The sequence below is a fragment of the Oryza sativa genome, chromosome 6, assembly GCF_034140825.1.
Source record: "Oryza sativa Japonica Group chromosome 6, ASM3414082v1".
NCBI classification, from domain to species: Eukaryota; Viridiplantae; Streptophyta; class Magnoliopsida; order Poales; family Poaceae; genus Oryza; species Oryza sativa.
The window spans coordinates 1306823-1324307 of NC_089040.1; the positions used below are offsets into that span (position 1 = coordinate 1306823).

Below are 17485 nucleotides of genomic sequence, written 5' to 3' on the forward strand. Positions count from 1 at the left end.
GTCTGACCAAGGTTGACTCGCCGGTCTGACCGTGCCTGTGCCACTGGTATGACTGGTGTAGATCGCCCGGTCTAACCGTCTCGAAGTTGCCTCTGCTTGTCGACGCCTCCGCCGGTCTGACCGCCGCTCCTCCATTGGTCTGACCGGTCCGATTGCGTCGGTCTGACCGGTGATGTTTCGCCGGTTGGACCGCCGCACCCGAGAAAACACAAATCGAAGAACTCTCGAAGTAAATGACAACTTTATTACTTCTCTCTGTGTTTACAAAGTGCACCAACAACACTCCTTACAAAATTTCGACTAAACTCGAAACCCTAACTAAACTATCAACACAACGCTCTGAAAAACGACACAAAAGAGATACCGGGAAGCCTCACGCTCCCCCTCTATTTATACATGAGGTAGGCAGCCTAAAGCCACGAACCAAACTCATACTAGAAGCCCTAAACCACCTAGGAAACCTTCTCGTATAAGAAACAAACTTTACATAACCAATCATATCAAATTTGGACTCCTTCCAAATTCGACTCCGCATCCCATACGCACACAATACCTCCATCGTATGCCATATGGAATCTTCACCAACCACGTGCATCAACTCTAGCCTAAGTATCCCGCATGATATCTGACCACCACGGACATCGTCTTACCACCAAGCCGACTCCCGGTCCATCACCGCAAATACTATCCCGAGGCATCGAGTCACCTACACATGAATCAAACAAAGAAATCATATTTCGAGACCAAGCTATCACCAACTTGACTCATTGTTAGCAAACAACAGTATCACATACGTATAGTATCCATCTAGAAACCATAAACATGAAACAAACTCGGATATCCAAAGAAACAACCCGAAACCGAAACCGACACAAATATCAAAATCAATAATCACAGATACCAATTATTCATCACAGAATAAGAATCAAAAACACACTTTGATCTTACATATACATATATATATATATATATATATATATATATATATATATATATATATATATATAGCTGACCATGGTCTACGCATGATAGACCAAGCCCCCTGAGTCATTAATATAAAACTAATTAGCAATAATGATATGCTACCTCAGTTGGTATATAATGACTGCTCATTTAAATTACTAGCACAACAGAACTTGCGTTCGTTCTTACGAAAAGAAAAATGAACTTGATAGATTTTGGATAAATGCGTTGATATTTGCCTTGACGTTTTGTCTTATTATACTCTTATGTCACAAGTAAGTACTCCAGTAACATTGAGAGCCACCAAGTGCAAGTTCGATACTCGCAGTGCTAGCCTTAAGCCTTCAATGGCTTCCGCGACTTGAAAAGGGGAAGCCGTGATGACCTTCTCTCGATCCCCTCGTGCTCCTCATCTTGCTCGTTGGTGGCCTATCTTTGTCTATGAGGCTATGACTCTCCTTTTCATTCTGCATTGCGACAATATTGTACTCCCTCGAATCATATTATAAGTCGTTTGGTTTTTTAAGTCAAACTTCTTTTAATTTGACCAAATCTATAGGAAAATATAGTAGAATTTTGAATACAAAACAATATATTCAATGTTAAAATTAATAAAACTAATTAGATATTTTAGAAGTTGTTAGATTTTTCTATAAATTTGGTTAGGCTTAGGAAAAAAGTCGAATGACTTGTAATATGAAACGGACGTTGGTTGGTCTTAGGTTCGATATGATTTATTTGATGGTGCTTGATTTGTTTTTTTATTTTTTTTCATCAGTCATCCTCTTCCCTGCATATGTCTCGGTGGGGAAGAACCTAGGAGAGGTCATCAATGTCTGTCCCCTCCACGAGAGCTAGGGAGCTAAGTGCATTCACTATTGGGGGTCCGCATATGTCTTCTGCGGTTGTCGGGGACTAAGAATGTGTTTAGTTCACGCCAAAATTGAAAGTTTGGTTGAAATTGAAACGATGTGACGGAAAAGTTGGAAGTTTATGTGTGTAGGAAAGTTTTGATGTGATGGAAAAGTTGGAAGTTTGAAAAAAAAGTTTAGAACTAAACTCGGCCTAAAAGATAAAAGAAATTTTAGGTTATTGAGAAATTATCTTGAGATATTTAAATTTTACATTAAAAATTTTGATACTTTAAGATACCTACTACCATGAGATATCAAATTTTATATTAGAAAATAAGGTATCTGCAAAGTACCCTTTCAAGGATAACAGGGAGCTAGCTAGAAAGAAATAGAGTTATATATGTTCATCTCGGTGGCATATATAAGAGCAATTAGATCCTTTTGCATATTGGATGGTAGTTTGTCAATTGGAGCCTTTTTGGATTGGCAAATATATATATGCATGTTGTAAGAAAGAATTCTGCTTGTGAACTGGGCAAAAGTATTACCATTGTATCAGATGGTTCCAATGCTGTGTACTTGTAGAGAATACTTGACTATACATACTTCCTATTAGTACCTACCAAGATCTATTAAAAAATTGTACTCGCTCTATGTACACATTGTTTTTTTTATTGGACATTGATAATCACCATAGATAGATATATGTAACTAATTAACATCTTATAGAGCTTTGGAATGGCTGCTTCTTGTTACCTATAAAGTTCCATTAGGGTCTATATATATATATGTTGGGAATAGTCCTATATTGCTAATTCAGGGGGAGTTAAACCAACTTAAAAGTGGGGGGAGTTCCTCACATCTTGAGCTAGCTTTTGGGGCGTAGCAAGGCTTTCTCCCGGATGGGCCAACGTCTCCCGTGTACACTCAGGGTGGTGTGAGGCCACGGTCAGTGGACCGCGGGTGTGAGGCCCGTATGTGCCTGTGTGTGGGGCCGCAAGCCCACAATATCTAGTGCTTGTGCACACTTAGGGTGGTGTAAGCCCAAAGCCCAGTGGACCACGGATGTGAGGCACGTATGTGCGTGTGGCCGCAAACCCACAATATCTAGTGCTTGTGCACACTCAGGATGGTGTAAGCCCAAAGCTCAGTGGACCACGGATGTGAGACACGTATGTGTCTGTGTGTGTGGCCAACAATATCAAGCTATTACTATCATCATCATAAAAAGTTTCTCTATAAGCCGATGGATCATCTATCCTTTATGCATTGCCAGCCTAGTGCCTAAAATTAACTTCGTTTACCATGACGACAAGTGTCTTGCCGCTACTACTACTCCACATCTTCATCCTCTCGTCCATGGGCTCTCATGGCCATGGCCATGGTGATGGAGGAGCTGAGAATCGCGAGCACTACATTGTCGTGGAAACCAGCTCCTTGTTGAAGCCCAAAGCCATCTGCTCCGGTCTCAAGGGTAATGTGTTAACGTAATTCTGCAGTAATTACTTACTAATTAACTGCTGATTAATTTAGGCTTGCTTAATGTACGCCTAATACGTGTACATGAGTACATGCGTGCAGCAATGCCATCCAGCAATGGCACGTGGGTGGCGCTGCACCGCCCCTACGGCCCGTGCTCGCCGTCGCCGACGACAACCTCGCCGCCGTTGTTGGTCGACATGCTACGCTGGGACAAGCTCCACACCGACGCCATCCGGAGGAAGGCCACCGCCGGCGGCGACGTCGTGCTTGAGCCGGACAAGCCGATCGTCGACGTGCAGCAGTCGGACTACAAGATGCAGGCGAGCTTCGGCATCGGCACCGGTGGCAGATCGGGCTCGTCGTCGTCGTCGTCGTCAAGAATCAGCCGCCCGTCGGCGATCGACGACCCCATCCTGGCGCAGCCGATGTCCATCGACACCAGCATCGACCTGCCATGGATCCAGTGCGCGCCGTGCCCCATGCCGGAGTGCTACCCGCAGCAGAACGCCTTGTTTGACCCGAGGAGGTCGAGGACCTCCGCCGCCGTGCCGTGCGGCTCCGCCGCCTGCGGCGAGCTCGGCCGCTACGGCGCTGGTTGCTCCAACAACCAGTGCCAGTACTTCGTCGACTACGGCGACGGCAGGGCCACCTCGGGGACGTACATGGTGGACGCCCTCACGCTCAACCCGAGCACCGTCGTCATGAACTTCCGCTTCGGCTGCAGCCACGCCGTGCGCGGCAACTTCAGCGCCTCCACCTCCGGCACCATGTCGCTCGGCGGCGGCCGCCAGTCGCTCCTGTCGCAGACGGCGGCGACGTTCGGGAACGCGTTCTCCTACTGCGTCCCGGACCCGAGCTCCTCCGGCTTCCTCTCGCTCGGCGGCCCGGCCGACGGCGGCGGCGCGGGGAGGTTCGCGAGGACGCCGCTGGTGCGTAACCCGAGCATCATCCCGACGCTGTACCTGGTTCGCCTCAGGGGCATCGAGGTCGGCGGGCGGCGGCTGAACGTGCCGCCGGTGGTGTTCGCCGGCGGCGCGGTGATGGACTCGAGCGTGATCATCACGCAGCTGCCGCCGACGGCGTACAGGGCGCTGCGGCTGGCGTTCCGGAGCGCCATGGCGGCGTACCCGCGGGTGGCGGGAGGGAGGGCCGGGCTGGACACCTGCTACGACTTCGTCCGGTTCACGAGCGTGACGGTGCCGGCGGTGTCGCTGGTGTTCGACGGCGGCGCGGTGGTGAGGCTGGACGCGATGGGAGTCATGGTGGAGGGGTGCCTCGCGTTCGTGCCGACGCCGGGAGACTTCGCGCTCGGCTTCATCGGGAACGTGCAGCAGCAGACGCACGAGGTGCTCTACGACGTCGGCGGCGGCTCCGTCGGCTTCCGCCGTGGCGCCTGCTGACGACGACCGCACCTTGTGATCGACCTGCTTAATTTGAGATTTGCTAAGGTCCAACAAAAATACCGTATGTCACGGTATCAAATTGTTTTTTATCATTGGATCTAGTTGGACATGATGGATATTAATATATCCAACGATCGAAAATGATTTGGTACCGCACGTATTAGTATTTGGGATCGATCAACCTGCTTAATTTACATCCCTATCTATGCCAAATAAATCTTCAAAATGCATGTTTTTATTCATAACGTGCTATAACGTTATTAGGTTCTGTGCATTGTCTATATAACTATGGTGTAAGTTATGTATTAAACTTCGATGTAAGTTATGTATTAAACTTCGAGACAAATATAATTAATTTGCCGTGCTAAAAACTTGTATAGTTTTTTTTCTCTTAAAACAACCGTTATAACGCACGGCCCGAATATAATTCAAAGGGTATGTTTAGTTCACGCTAAAATTGGAAGTTTGGTTGAAATTGAAACGATGTGATGGAAAAGTTAAAAGTTTATGTGTGTAGGAAAGTTTTGATGTGATGAAATAGTTAGAAATTTGAAGAAAAAGTTTGAAACTAAACCCGGCCAAAGTCAAAATATATCATTATACTACTACAAAACATATCTGACGATGCTTGGTGGTTTGGCTGACGTATAAGGAAGTGACGCAACGCACTGGCATGTGGTGTTACATCACGTACGCTTACGTACGTGGAAAACGTGGTTCGCAGCTCCTCACCAGCTGGTCATGCGAAACAACAGGCAGGTGGTTTTCCAAAGTTAGCGACGGAGATAGACCAAAATGGAGAGAGAGGTGCTATCCGTTTATTTTACTCTACTAATTTAGATTTAGGATGATTTGAGTACGAGTTTACTTGGATTGAGGGGTGTGTATATATTGGAAATATATAACTATAGCTATTTTTTTACCAGGTTGCTGAGCATCCACTCGTACAGATCCTTCTATCTGTGACGGGCTCTAATATGCTTAGAAATAGCGGACCGTCACAAGGAAGTCATCTCAATCGGGCCGAAAAGTGCCCGATTAAGATATGGTCGCACATACATGTTAGATGGGTATAAAACTTAAGCCCGTCACGGATGACACCTATCAGTGACGGGCCATAATTTAGGCCCGATTGAGATAACATTCCATATCTCAAATGGGCCTAAAGTTACAGCCCGTCACAGATGACCATCATCTGTGACGGGCACTAACTTTAGGCCCGATTGAGATAACATTCCATATCTCAAACGGGCCTCAAGTTGTGGCACGTCACAGATGACCATCATCCGAGGCCCGTTTGAGATAACAACTAGGCCCGTCACAGATGACTCATCAGTGACGGGCTATATACTTAATCTCTATCGGGCATTAACTAAAGCCCGTCACCGATGACTATTTTTCCATTTTTCATATGAAATGTTTATATTTATAAGTTGACTATAGCAAAATAATTAAGTGCAATATAATAATTTATTTTATGAGTCAAAATAATTTTACGGGTAGTAAATGATTTCAAATGGAAAAAATATCAACAACAAAGTTGTATAACTTATCAAGATTTACAACTTTTAGTTTGGTCATTTTTCTATATAACATTTATTTGAACAGTTTGAATTTGAATTTGAAAATATGACAACTTCAAACAACATTTTTAAATACTAAATGATTTCAATTGAAAAAGTCATCAACAACAAAGTTGAATAACTCATCAAGATCTAAAACTTTTATTTTTGTTATTTCTTTATCCGATAAAATGTTAGTAATATTATTCATAAATTTTACATATATGTGTTATGTTTATAAAACCAGATAAGAGATATGTCAATTTTGTGAACAATATTACTATCACTTTGTCGTATGAAGAAATGACCAAAATAAAAGTTTTAGATCTTGATGAGTTATTCAACTTTGTTGTTGATGACTTTTTCAGTTGATATCATTTAATATTTGAAAATGTTGATTGAAGTTGTCATATTTTCAAATTCAAATTCAAAAGGTACAAAAAATGTTATATAGAAAAATGACCAAAATAAAAGTTATAGATCTTGATGAGTTATACAACTTTGTTGTTGATGACTTTTTCAGTTGAAGTCGTTCACTGATCTAAAATTCTGTACCTCGATGAGTTCTACAACTTTGGTTTTGGAGAAATGACCAAAATAAAAATTTTGTACCTCGATGAGTTCTACAACTTTGGTTTTGGTGACTTTTCCATTTGAAATCATTTAATAACCCCAATTTGATATCCTGTCCTAGGGCTTAATAAGATTAATAGAATACTCATGCCAACATGTTACAACTATTTTTCCGAAAGCCAATCTCCAAAGAACTTTGATGTTAAGCGTGTTTGGTCTGGAGCAATTTCGAGATGGGTGACCGATCGGGAAGTTTGAACTTCCCGCCTGGGTGTACACGAGTGAGGGCAGGGCTAGCCAAAAAATAAAATTTATTTATTTTTGATTATACTCATCTGTGACGGGCATTAACTATGGCTATAGTTAATGCCCGTCACAGATGACTCATCTGTGACGGGCTATAGTTGATGCCCGTCACAGATGAGTCATCTATGACGGGCTATAGTTGTGAAGGGTCATCTATGACGGGCGCTAGTTGTGGCCCGATTGAGATAGGTCATCCGTGACGGGCTATAGTTTGACTGGTTGTCTGGGTCAAAGCTATCGGTGACGGGCTTTAATTAGGGCCCGATTGAGATAGATTCATCCGTGACGGCCGTTTGCCTGATTGAGATAACTCTTCACATCTGTGACTTCTAACCTGTGACGGACACCGTGCCCGATTGCGATGGGGTTTACCGCCCGATTGAGATGATGGTATCCCTTCTAGTGATCCCCTCTACCAAAGTTAAATCATGTCGATGGCTAACTCCAAAATTACTTTATATAGGGCCTGTTTAGTTCGCGAAAAGGAAAATTTTGGGTGTCATATCGGACGTTTGACCGGATGTCGGAAGGGGTTTTCGGACACGAATGAAAAAACTAATTTCATAACTCGCCTGGAAACCGCGAGACGAGTCTTTTGAGCCTAATTAATTCGTCATTAGCACATGTGGGTTACTGTAACACTTATGGCTAATCATGGACTAATTAGGCTCAAAAGATTCGTCTCGCGATTTCTCCCCTAACTGTACAATTAGTTTTTAAATTTATCTATATTTGATACTCCATACATGTATCCAAAAATTCGATGTGATGTTTTTAGGAAAAAGTTTTTGGGAACTAAACAGGGCCTGTGGATGAAGGAAAGAAGTACTAGCAACTACCTCTATTTCTTTGCATCATTTGATTTTTTTAATATTTTATTACACTTTGAAATAGCTCGGCTACTTTCTATAATTTTGTGTTAAGATATGTATAATGATGAAATTATAATTTTGTGTTCGAAAACCCTTTCCGACATTCGATCAAATATGCAATGTGACTTTTTCTGAACTGAACACACCCACAAGGTGACCAAGCTAGTAAAGTCATATCATAAACAGACCGATCGTCTCATGGATCTAGCTATGGATAACATAGGACCAAGCTCATAAAGTCATGTCAGCAGCTGTTTGTTGGTTGGAAACTCGAACGCATGCGGGAGAAATATACATCACATCGAATCTTTAATTGAATCTTTGATACATATCTGGAGCATTAAATATAGATAAAAAGAAAAAACTAACTACGCAGTTTATATATAAATTACGAGACGAACCTTTTGAGCCTAATTAGGCTATGATTAGATATAAGTGCTACAGTAACCCACATGTACTAATGACGCATTAATTAGACTCAAAAAGATTCATCTCGTGGTTTCCAGGCAAGTTATGAAATTAGTTTTTTCATTCGTGTTCGAAAACCTCAAACATCCAATATAACACCTAAAAATTTTTATTTCACCAACTAACCATGTTGCCATGAAAGCGTGCAACTGCCATGCTGCAACGCCTACTCCTACATCATCTATGCCATCAGTGCATTGTACGATACCAGCTGCATATGCAGGCCAAGAGCAGGGAGAGCAGGGATGTGGGTCTGTTTGGTTGGTGCCCTGAGTAACCTGTGTGAGATTTTTGTGTTAGAGCTGGAGTACCTGAAGCATAGTCTATATGGTTGCTGAAATGTGCCTAACGAATACTCATCGATTAAATTTATTGTGGGTGTAGCTATATTTATGGCGCCATATTTTTCATCAAAAAATAGTCGGCATGTATTTATATTGTAAGTCCCTAAATTACATATGTAATTTTAGTGTATTTACAATGTAAGTCTCAAAATTACATATGTAAGTACTAAAATTACATATGTAAATTCGAAAATTACATACTAATTACATATGTAAGTGGGGTGTAAATGAGGTGTAACTACTGTGTAAGTGGCTGAAAAAAAATCGACAGTAGCATATGGCGCCATATTTCTAGCAACTCCGTTTATTGTAGGCTGAAAGCTCACCGGCATGTTGAAGCCGTCGATGACGGCAGGCCCAAGTAATCGATCGATGTCGTCGTCGTCGTGGACGCTGGGGTTGCGAGCGTGTACTTGGCCAACGTCGTGCCAGTGACAGCGTGGGCCATCGCGTTTTCGGCAGTCGCAAGTGTTGCAGTGGCCGCGGCCAGCGCCGTTGAAGCTGCAGCCCATGCTCCGCCGCCGTTTTGGATCCGGGAGAATCTTGCCGCTAGGATCCCTACGGTGACCTTTTGATACACGGGCGACGCGGCGGTGACGGGGAGGAAAAGACGATTTTTTTGTTAGGGACGTGGAAGGAGTTGGTTGTAAGGCCATTCACAGTGCAAGCACCTTATTTGCGTTACCTCGTATGTCACGTAGGATAGATACACAACGAATCCACACCGTTCACAGTGCAGGGTACTACAGGGGATCCCAAACCAACCACCCCAACCTATTCTATCTCCCACTTTCCCCTTTCTCCCCTACTTTCCCTTTTCCCTCTCCTACTTTCACTCCCACCCACCCGATAGAGCCGGAGCGCGCAGCGGTACAGGTCGCCATCGTTGCCCACGGAGGCGCGCGCCATCCCCGCGAATCTCTCGGCGGCGACGAGAAGGCGGAGCGAGGAGGACGGCGGCGGCGCGGATCTGGAGCGGCGACGCGGGAGTACAGCGGCGGCGGCGCGGATTCTGGAGTGGAGCGGTGCGCGCGTCCTCGTGCTCGTGCTCAGCGCGTCCTCGCCCTGCCCTCCTCACCGACGGCGCTCTCCTCACCGCCTGCCCCAACGCCGAGCGGCGGCAGCATCCTCGGGACCTGGCGAAGAAGCGGCGGCGGAAAGACGGCGACGGCGGCGCGTCCTTGCCCCACCCTCCTCACCGACAGCGACGGCGGCAGCGGCGCGTCCTCGCCTGCCCTCCTCACCGGCGACGGCGGCGCGGATTTGAGCTGGACCCGGAGTCGTCGGAGTGGAAGGAGTTCTGGCTCGGGAATCAAGGTCGGCCTCCTCTGCACGGCGCGTTCTCATCCTTGCATCTCTCATCAGTGGGCCCCACGCTCGACTTTTTGAGCGAGGTTCTCGTTCCTTCGCTGGGAACCGAAGAAGCTAGTGAAGCTATAGGCCCCACTAACTTTTTTCGCCACGTAGGACGAAGTAACGCTCTACGTAGATGAAGTAACGCTCACTGTGAAGGGCCTAAAAGATGTTTCTTGAAGTACCACAAAGAGATTTTGTTGTTCAACAGATCCGACGGCTGCAACATTCAGAGCGAAAATCGGACGCTCAATATTTTGTTGTTGACGTGGCACGGTAGTTTTGCAGAAAGGTTTCACCTTTCACTTATTTAGATTTATTGTAATTACTGTAGCATATATTGTTAATTAGGTACTAATTAAATGGATAGTTAATAACCATCAAATTAATTGCATCTCTTGTCCGAGAAAATGTTAACATATATTAGTAAATTAATGTCAGGTCTAGAGATGGACAAACGCAAGCGTATTTGCCATGCTGATTTGATTAGTCATTAAACATGTTGGCTATATGTACTCGCCTGGAGCTCAGGCCAGCAAAATCGATGGCTGACTCAGGCGAATGAAGCAACCGAGAGGGTCACGTACTCATGTTAGGCAAGCATTTGATTTCTCAGGCCAGGCTCAGGGTATAGTTGTCAAGTCAAGCAACCAAACAAGTATGTAACTCTCCTCTGACACTCTCTCCGTCTTAAAATATAGAGTAAATTTCACAAAACTACATATACTTTAATCAAATTATCACAAAACTACAGATTTAAGAAAATGTATCACAAAACTACAGATTTAGCACTAAATTTGTCACACTCCAATCCGGCACCGCCATACAACGGCACCTGATAGGAGCGTGTCGTAGGAAAAAACGGCGCGAACCGCTTCCTGCGAAACCGCGATCTCGGTATCAGTCCCAGGACATAGTGTTGGTACCCACGGTGACAAATATGAATCATTTCAAATCCTTAAAATAAATAGAGACTTATTTACCTTAACTTAGGTTGCAACTCAGAGCAGCCCGAGAATGCAACCGACAACACGGACGGGGAAACACCAACAACAGCAGCAGCAGTGGAACCAACGGACTAACACCCAACACCACAGGCGACGGCTGGGAACCAGGACGAAACCCTAATCTTCACTTTACTTCATCTTCAACTTCCGGGCGGAGGAACTATATATATTTATATAGAGCAAGGGTGAGTACTTTCGTACTCAGCAAGTCACTGGAATTTAGGTGTTTAATGCAAGCTTGGAAGAGAGGCAAGGTTGTTTTGCAAATCTTCTGTTTAAAATCATTTTGAAATCGCTAAGTGATTTATATCTTTTTAAGCTTGGGTCGAAAAGAGACTTGCGTCTCAAATCGACTTAAGAGATGCTTTTCAACTGTCACGCCTGGAATTTCTATCCAAAATTCCAAACGCTTACATGTGTGTAAACCCTCGTCCAAGAATCAGCCGAGGCACACAATAACAAACTGATAATAGAGTACAATTATTACTCTAATTAATAAGCGAATAAAATGTCATTACAGAGGTAGATAGTTCCTCTCAATCAATAAAGATCTAAGCAGCGGAAAATATAGGAAACAGCGCAGACGACTCCACTCCACAGGCAGCTTGACCAGGGCTTCGCCTATTCTTCTACACCATCAGCATCACTGTAGAACTCCTCCTCTGATGAATGATTGCAAGGTGAGTATATGACATACTCAGCAAGCCACGCAGCAAATATGCAAGTGCACAGGATAACAAAAGAAGGCATAATATAGTCTCATTTGCATAAATAGCTTTTAATAAATATTTCAGAATTTTATAAAACAGTAAAGTATTTAATTAAACAGTATTAATCCAACGCTATACAACACACCCTGTTGCATAGGCCCAACTATTCTGAACAACTAATCCCGGCTACACAGTTCTATCTCCAAACCAGGAATATACCATTCCAAACCAGGAGCTAAACAAATTATTAACATCATCATTTATTAAGGTGAGAGATATGAGACTAATCATGAAAGACATTGTTAGACCCGCCCATCACCGCGGGCACGGCTATTCGAATAGTTTTACTCTGGCCAGAGGTGTACCACTGTACCCACAAGACACAATCTCAACATCATGTCAACCATGCGTCGCGATACTTAGCAAGTACCCGAATAGAGGTTGTGACAATACCCTCTATATAACACAATTCAAAGCAGTGCACCGTTCCCGGATCATAATCACCCCCTTGTAAACAAGGCATGGACTCCCCAGCGACCCCCGTGGGCTTATCTCCGCCACTTCACAGTCTGGTGCTCTACAAAGAACCATACTATACAGAAAGTAAAGTCGTTGCCCACGCTGGCTTGTGGTTGGCACGGTTAATGTTTCACAACCGAAAATCGTGAACCGGTCCTTAATTGTCATGAGCACGACCATCAAAACCAGGTGCTCACAACCCACCATTATCAGATTTTAGTTGGAAATTTAATTAATTAACCAATCACGATTGACCATCGTGAGCTAACATTAAGCCATCATTAAATAATAATGAATCATAAATTATCCCATTTATATGAGCTAGTGTCTCTAAGCATAGCTAAGCATCCTATTCACTTTAGCTAAAACCATATAATGTTCTAGCTAATCAAATTATTAACCAAGTGACAAAGAATAGGGAATCATTAGCAAAAGGGCTATAACAAGGCAATAGGTTATTTCCACCCAATGACATTCAAAAATAAATGCAGTAGTTGAATAAAAACAATAGCTTTAAACGGGATCAACATGCTCAAAGGATTATTTTGGGATCTGTGTGACTTGCCTTGCTGGCCTTGGAACTCTTCAAAATCTTCTCCTGCAAACTCGGACTCTCCGGGAACGTCGGAATCTAAACAGAAAAGAGCAAAAACACCAAAACAGCACATAAACAAGCATGAACAGTACATGTGGATATTTTTAACATGTAGATCTCAATTTTAGAAAAATTTAGAGACTTGAACCAACTAAATCCGAGCTAAGATGAATTAGTTATGAATTTTCAAAGATTAAATCGGATTAAATCATTTATATGGATTTTAATTGAATTATGACGCAATAATAAATTATTTTTGAAAAGGAAAAGGGAATTATTGCGTCAGCAGGCTCGGGTTCACGGTGGACCGGGTGCACGGCGGCGGCTCACGGAAACGAACGGCCAAGATCTACCCTATCCAAAACGAACGGCCGAGATCTATCAGTCCACGACCGGTCTACGGCGAACGGCAACAATGACGTCAGCGATAACGTCATCACCGGCGGCGGCTCGGGCGCGCAAGCTCGCCGGCGAACGACGGCACGGCGGCGCAAACGGAGGGCACCAACGGGTTGCGGACATCGCGGCGAACTCACCGGTGACCAAAACGGCGGCGGAAGATCAACGGACGGCGACGGCGTCGAGGAAGAAGCGGCGGCGACGGTCGGGTTGACGACGACGGCGGTCTTCCGGCGATCCTCGGCGACGACGGAGAGGCGGACGAGATCGGCGACGGCTTGGCGACCACGTCGATGACCTCCCCGAGCGGTGATGACAACCAGAGCGACGGCGGCGCACGGCTGGACGAACGGCGCGACGGCGGCGCTAGGCTACACGGCGCTAGAGCTCTACCGGCGACGAGAGACGAAGGCGAGGGTGGCGACAGGTAGCGGAGGGCTTGGGGGTCCTTATATAGGGGCTAGGGGCGGCGACGAAGGCCCACGGCGGCCGGCGGCGGCAATGGAAAGGTTAGGGTTCGGAGAGAGAGACGAATCCGATTCGAGATCGAATCTACGAGTTTCCAAACGATTTAAGCCGACGATTCCAAAAGAGAAAAGGTAGAGGGGATCTCGGGGATCATTTCCCCCCAACCAATTCGACCGGAGAAGGAAAGACGCGGCCGAATTTGGAAGGGCGGCGGCGGCGCGGCTCGGCTAGGGTTTGGCGCGGCAGCGGCTCGAGGAGGACGACGAGTCCGACAGGTGGGACCCACCTGTCAGCGAGCGAGAGCGCGCGCGCGCGAGCGGCGGCTCGGCTGCGGGCCGACATGGGCCGGGGAGGAGAGAGAGAGGGTTTGGGCCGACTTTCGGCCTAAAACCAAAAGGAGGATTTTAAAACCTTTTTCAAGTAAAATTATTCATGAAATGCAATTTCATTTATTAAAAATACTTTCTTGTCTCAAATAAATCCCAGAAAAATCTAGGAATTATAGAATCAAGCAAAGTATTTAATAAAATTTTATCTGGCCCATTTTTATATTGGAATTTATTATTTAAAGTTAGATCTTCTCTTCTAGGCTTTTATAATTATTTCTAATAATTCCAATTAAACAACAATTTATATATTTAGGATTTTTAGGGTGTGACATCAACAACTCAATTGGTAATGTACCGACCTCCCGGGTCAGATCATTACTTCTCGGCTCCCAGAGCCATTTCACTTGATTAATCGGCTCCCAGAGCCTTTTTCATTTTCTTGGACTTCCAGAGTCCAGCTGCCCAGCAGCACAACAATCCGCTTCTACTCGGGAAGCCTAGTCTATGATGCCCGTAGACATCCCGAATCACACAGATTCGTTTCTGACCACTCAGGTCATCCATCTGCCACATAGGCTAATTCTGGTTACGATTCCCATTCCACAACAATTTTTCACAAAGCACAGGCAAAGAAATCTACACAACGGGAACCACCTCACATCCGCCCATGACCGTGGGCACGGCTGTTCAAACAGTTAGTCAACCTCTGCAGAGGGGTACACTTTACCCACAAGATACGAACTTACTCCAGACACTGGCCGGTGTCAGAGGTTCACGACAAAGCCTTTCCCAAGCCGACCCAGGGATACCTCATGCCACATAGAAGGATCAAATCCTCACATAAACATAGGCCATTTTAGGCGTTCACAAATTAACTCCAACCACCTCAATCGGTAAGTTAGCAAGCTTCTCGTTCTTGCCTTACCAGGAACCCGGTTTGGCTCCAACCGACCCCGCCCCGGCGTTCCCAACTATTGGCATGCGAGGTTTCCCTGAACCGACTAGTTACTTAGCCACGGTGTCCCATTCCACCTTGTGGTTGCACTTTGATTACGTTCGATGAGTTTCCCGCAGGAATCGGTCCTTATATGCGAATACGGGACAGTGCCACATAGGCACAACCCCCACATCGCGAGTTTTCACAATTCATTTTATTTTCAAACATACCGACACCACATGTCGGGTTTTCAAGGCTTCTCAAACCCATTTCCCAAGTTTTCGACAAATAACGGTGTATGTGGGATATTTGGTATATGCGCTCAGAGAGCACGAATACCGAGGTACCAAAAGGGTGGAGCGACAAGGAATCAAGGTAGTACAGCCTAAAGGAATTAGTGCAACTACTGGATAGGTCCGTCGGTTTGGCGCGCAAACCGAGGCCAAGCAAGTTAAGTGTGTGATTCTAATAATGCAAGTTGCAAACAAAATAATAATGATTTTCCAATTATAGGAGCAATTGGTCAAAGCGTGACATGCCTTGCTCAAGGTCTTCACGGAGCTTCACAAATCTTCGAGAAAACCCGCGATCGACGAAAATCCGATAACCGCAACTATACGCAAACAATCAAAACCTAAACAAAAGACCACGAAAAAGATCCTATTTAGACTAAATAACAGTGCCATTAAATAGATCTCAATTTTACGGAATTACTGAAAGTGGAACGGGGTTAATCGGATGAGCGGTTGAGAAGATATGAATTTCGGAAGTTTATTTGGAATTTCTGGAATAAGAGGAATGGTTTATGGAATTTATAGAAATAATATTCTCAAGAATATTATTGACAGTCACCGACGTGCGGAACCAAAGGAAATGGTCTATGGAATTTTTGGAATAAGGAATTGATTTATGGAACAAGGAAAAAAGGATTTAATAATTTATTAAACCCTTTTTGGAAAGAAATTGAAGGAGGGATGTGATTTAGACTTCCTCGGGCTGCTTGGGCGCGGCCCGAGAGGAGAGGCACGGTCGGCCAAAATAATGGGCCGGCCGGCCCGGAGAGGCGGCCCAAGGGGGCACGCGGGATAGAGAGGGGGAGGGGTCCAGGTGGATCGGATCCACCGTGCCGGGTCCCGGGACGGGCCCACGAGTCAGCGACTCGGCGCACGGGGGAAGGGTTCATGCGGCGCGGGGCGCTAGGGTTTTGCGGAAGCGGCTCACGGCGCGGCACGCGGGTGGACCAAGAGAAGGCGGGCCCACGTGCAGCCTCACGGCTCGCGGTGGACCGCACGCGTGAGCTGGAGCGGAGGGAGGCGGCTGACCGGGCCGCAGCCGACGTGGCTGCCACGCGGGCCGACGGGAGGAGGAAGAAGGGGGGCTCCGGTATCCAACGGCGGACGGTGACGGTGGTCACCGGAGCAAGGCGCGGCGGTTCGAGCGGGAGGGAGAACACCGGGTTGACGTGCGACGGGGGAGAGGACGAGCCAACGGCTCGGATTGCGCCGGGAGAGGTCAAGGGCGGCGGATTGCGACAGCGGCGGCCGGCGGCGAGCAAAAGGGGAAATCGCGACGGGGTGGCGAGAGGTCGATTCAAGGTGACGAGAGCATCTCCGTGGCTCAAGGGTTTCATTTCTAGGGTCGGATGGAGCAGAGGGACTCTGAGAGAAGCCGGCGACGGCGAGGCACGGTGCGGGTTCAAGCGGCGGCGGCGGCGGGCTTATGGCGGCGTCGGCGGCGCCAGGGAGCGGTTTGGGGAGGTCCTAGGGAGCTCAGGGATGGCGTTGGCGAGGGTGGTCTACGAGCCAGGGCCCGACGACGGCGTGCGACTGCACGCGGCGGCGGAAAACAGAGCAACGGCGAGCGCAAGGCGCATTGTGCGGCAAGAGGAGGAATATGGTGGGGAGCTCACTAGCGAGGGAGGAGCGGCGAGGTGGTCGCGAAGGCGGGGCGGTGCGGCACCAAGAGGGCGCGGCCGGGGAAGAAGAGAGGGAGAGGTGGCTCCCGGAGCTCCTCGTCACGCGTCCACACACGCACCGGCTCCTCCGGTGCTTGGCGGCGGACAGCGACGACGAGGGCGGGACGAGCGGCAACAAGGCGGCGACGGTTGTTCGGCTGCAATGGCGCAGTGGGGGCGAGACAACGAGAGAGGGAGATGGGAGGGGCTCGGGTTTTTATAGCGGATACGAGGTTGGTTTGGGGAGGCTTAGAGGAGAAGGAACCGACATAGAGTGGTCAAGGGGAGCTAGGACGACGAGCTGGTGCGGTCAAGGTAGGGGTGCGGCGAGCTGGCGCGTGGCGTCAGGGGCGCTCGCTACCATGGCGCTAGGTGCCAAGCGGTGGA

At 46.7% G+C, this 17485-nt stretch overlaps 1 protein-coding gene across 2 annotated transcripts; it reads left to right on the plus strand.

Moving 5' to 3' along the window:
- The first annotated feature begins 3052 nt into the window (after positions 1-3052).
- LOC4339951 (aspartyl protease family protein At5g10770) lies at positions 3053-5071 on the plus strand. Of its 2 annotated transcripts, XM_026025954.2 has the most exons (3): positions 3054-3291; positions 3399-4068; positions 4210-5071. In XM_026025954.2, the coding sequence occupies exons 1-3, from the start codon at positions 3123-3125 to the stop codon at positions 4697-4699; spliced, it is 1329 nt and encodes a 442-aa protein (XP_025881739.1). In that variant the 5' UTR covers positions 3054-3122; the 3' UTR covers positions 4700-5071. The 2 variants fall into 2 exon arrangements, with proteins under 2 accessions (XP_015642738.2, XP_025881739.1); XM_015787252.3 differs by having other exon boundaries at positions 3053-3291; positions 3399-5071.
- The last annotated feature ends 12414 nt before the right edge of the window (positions 5072-17485 follow it).

Excerpts from the sequence above, each read along its gene's own strand:
- LOC4339951 (XM_015787252.3), top strand. The coding sequence starts at position 3,123 with ATGACGACAAGTGTCTTGCCGCTACTACTACTCCACATCTTCATCCTC. Across the intron at positions 3,292-3,398 it reads CATCTGCTCCGGTCTCAAGG|CAATGCCATCCAGCAATGGC; the intron begins GTAATGTGTTAA and ends ACATGCGTGCAG.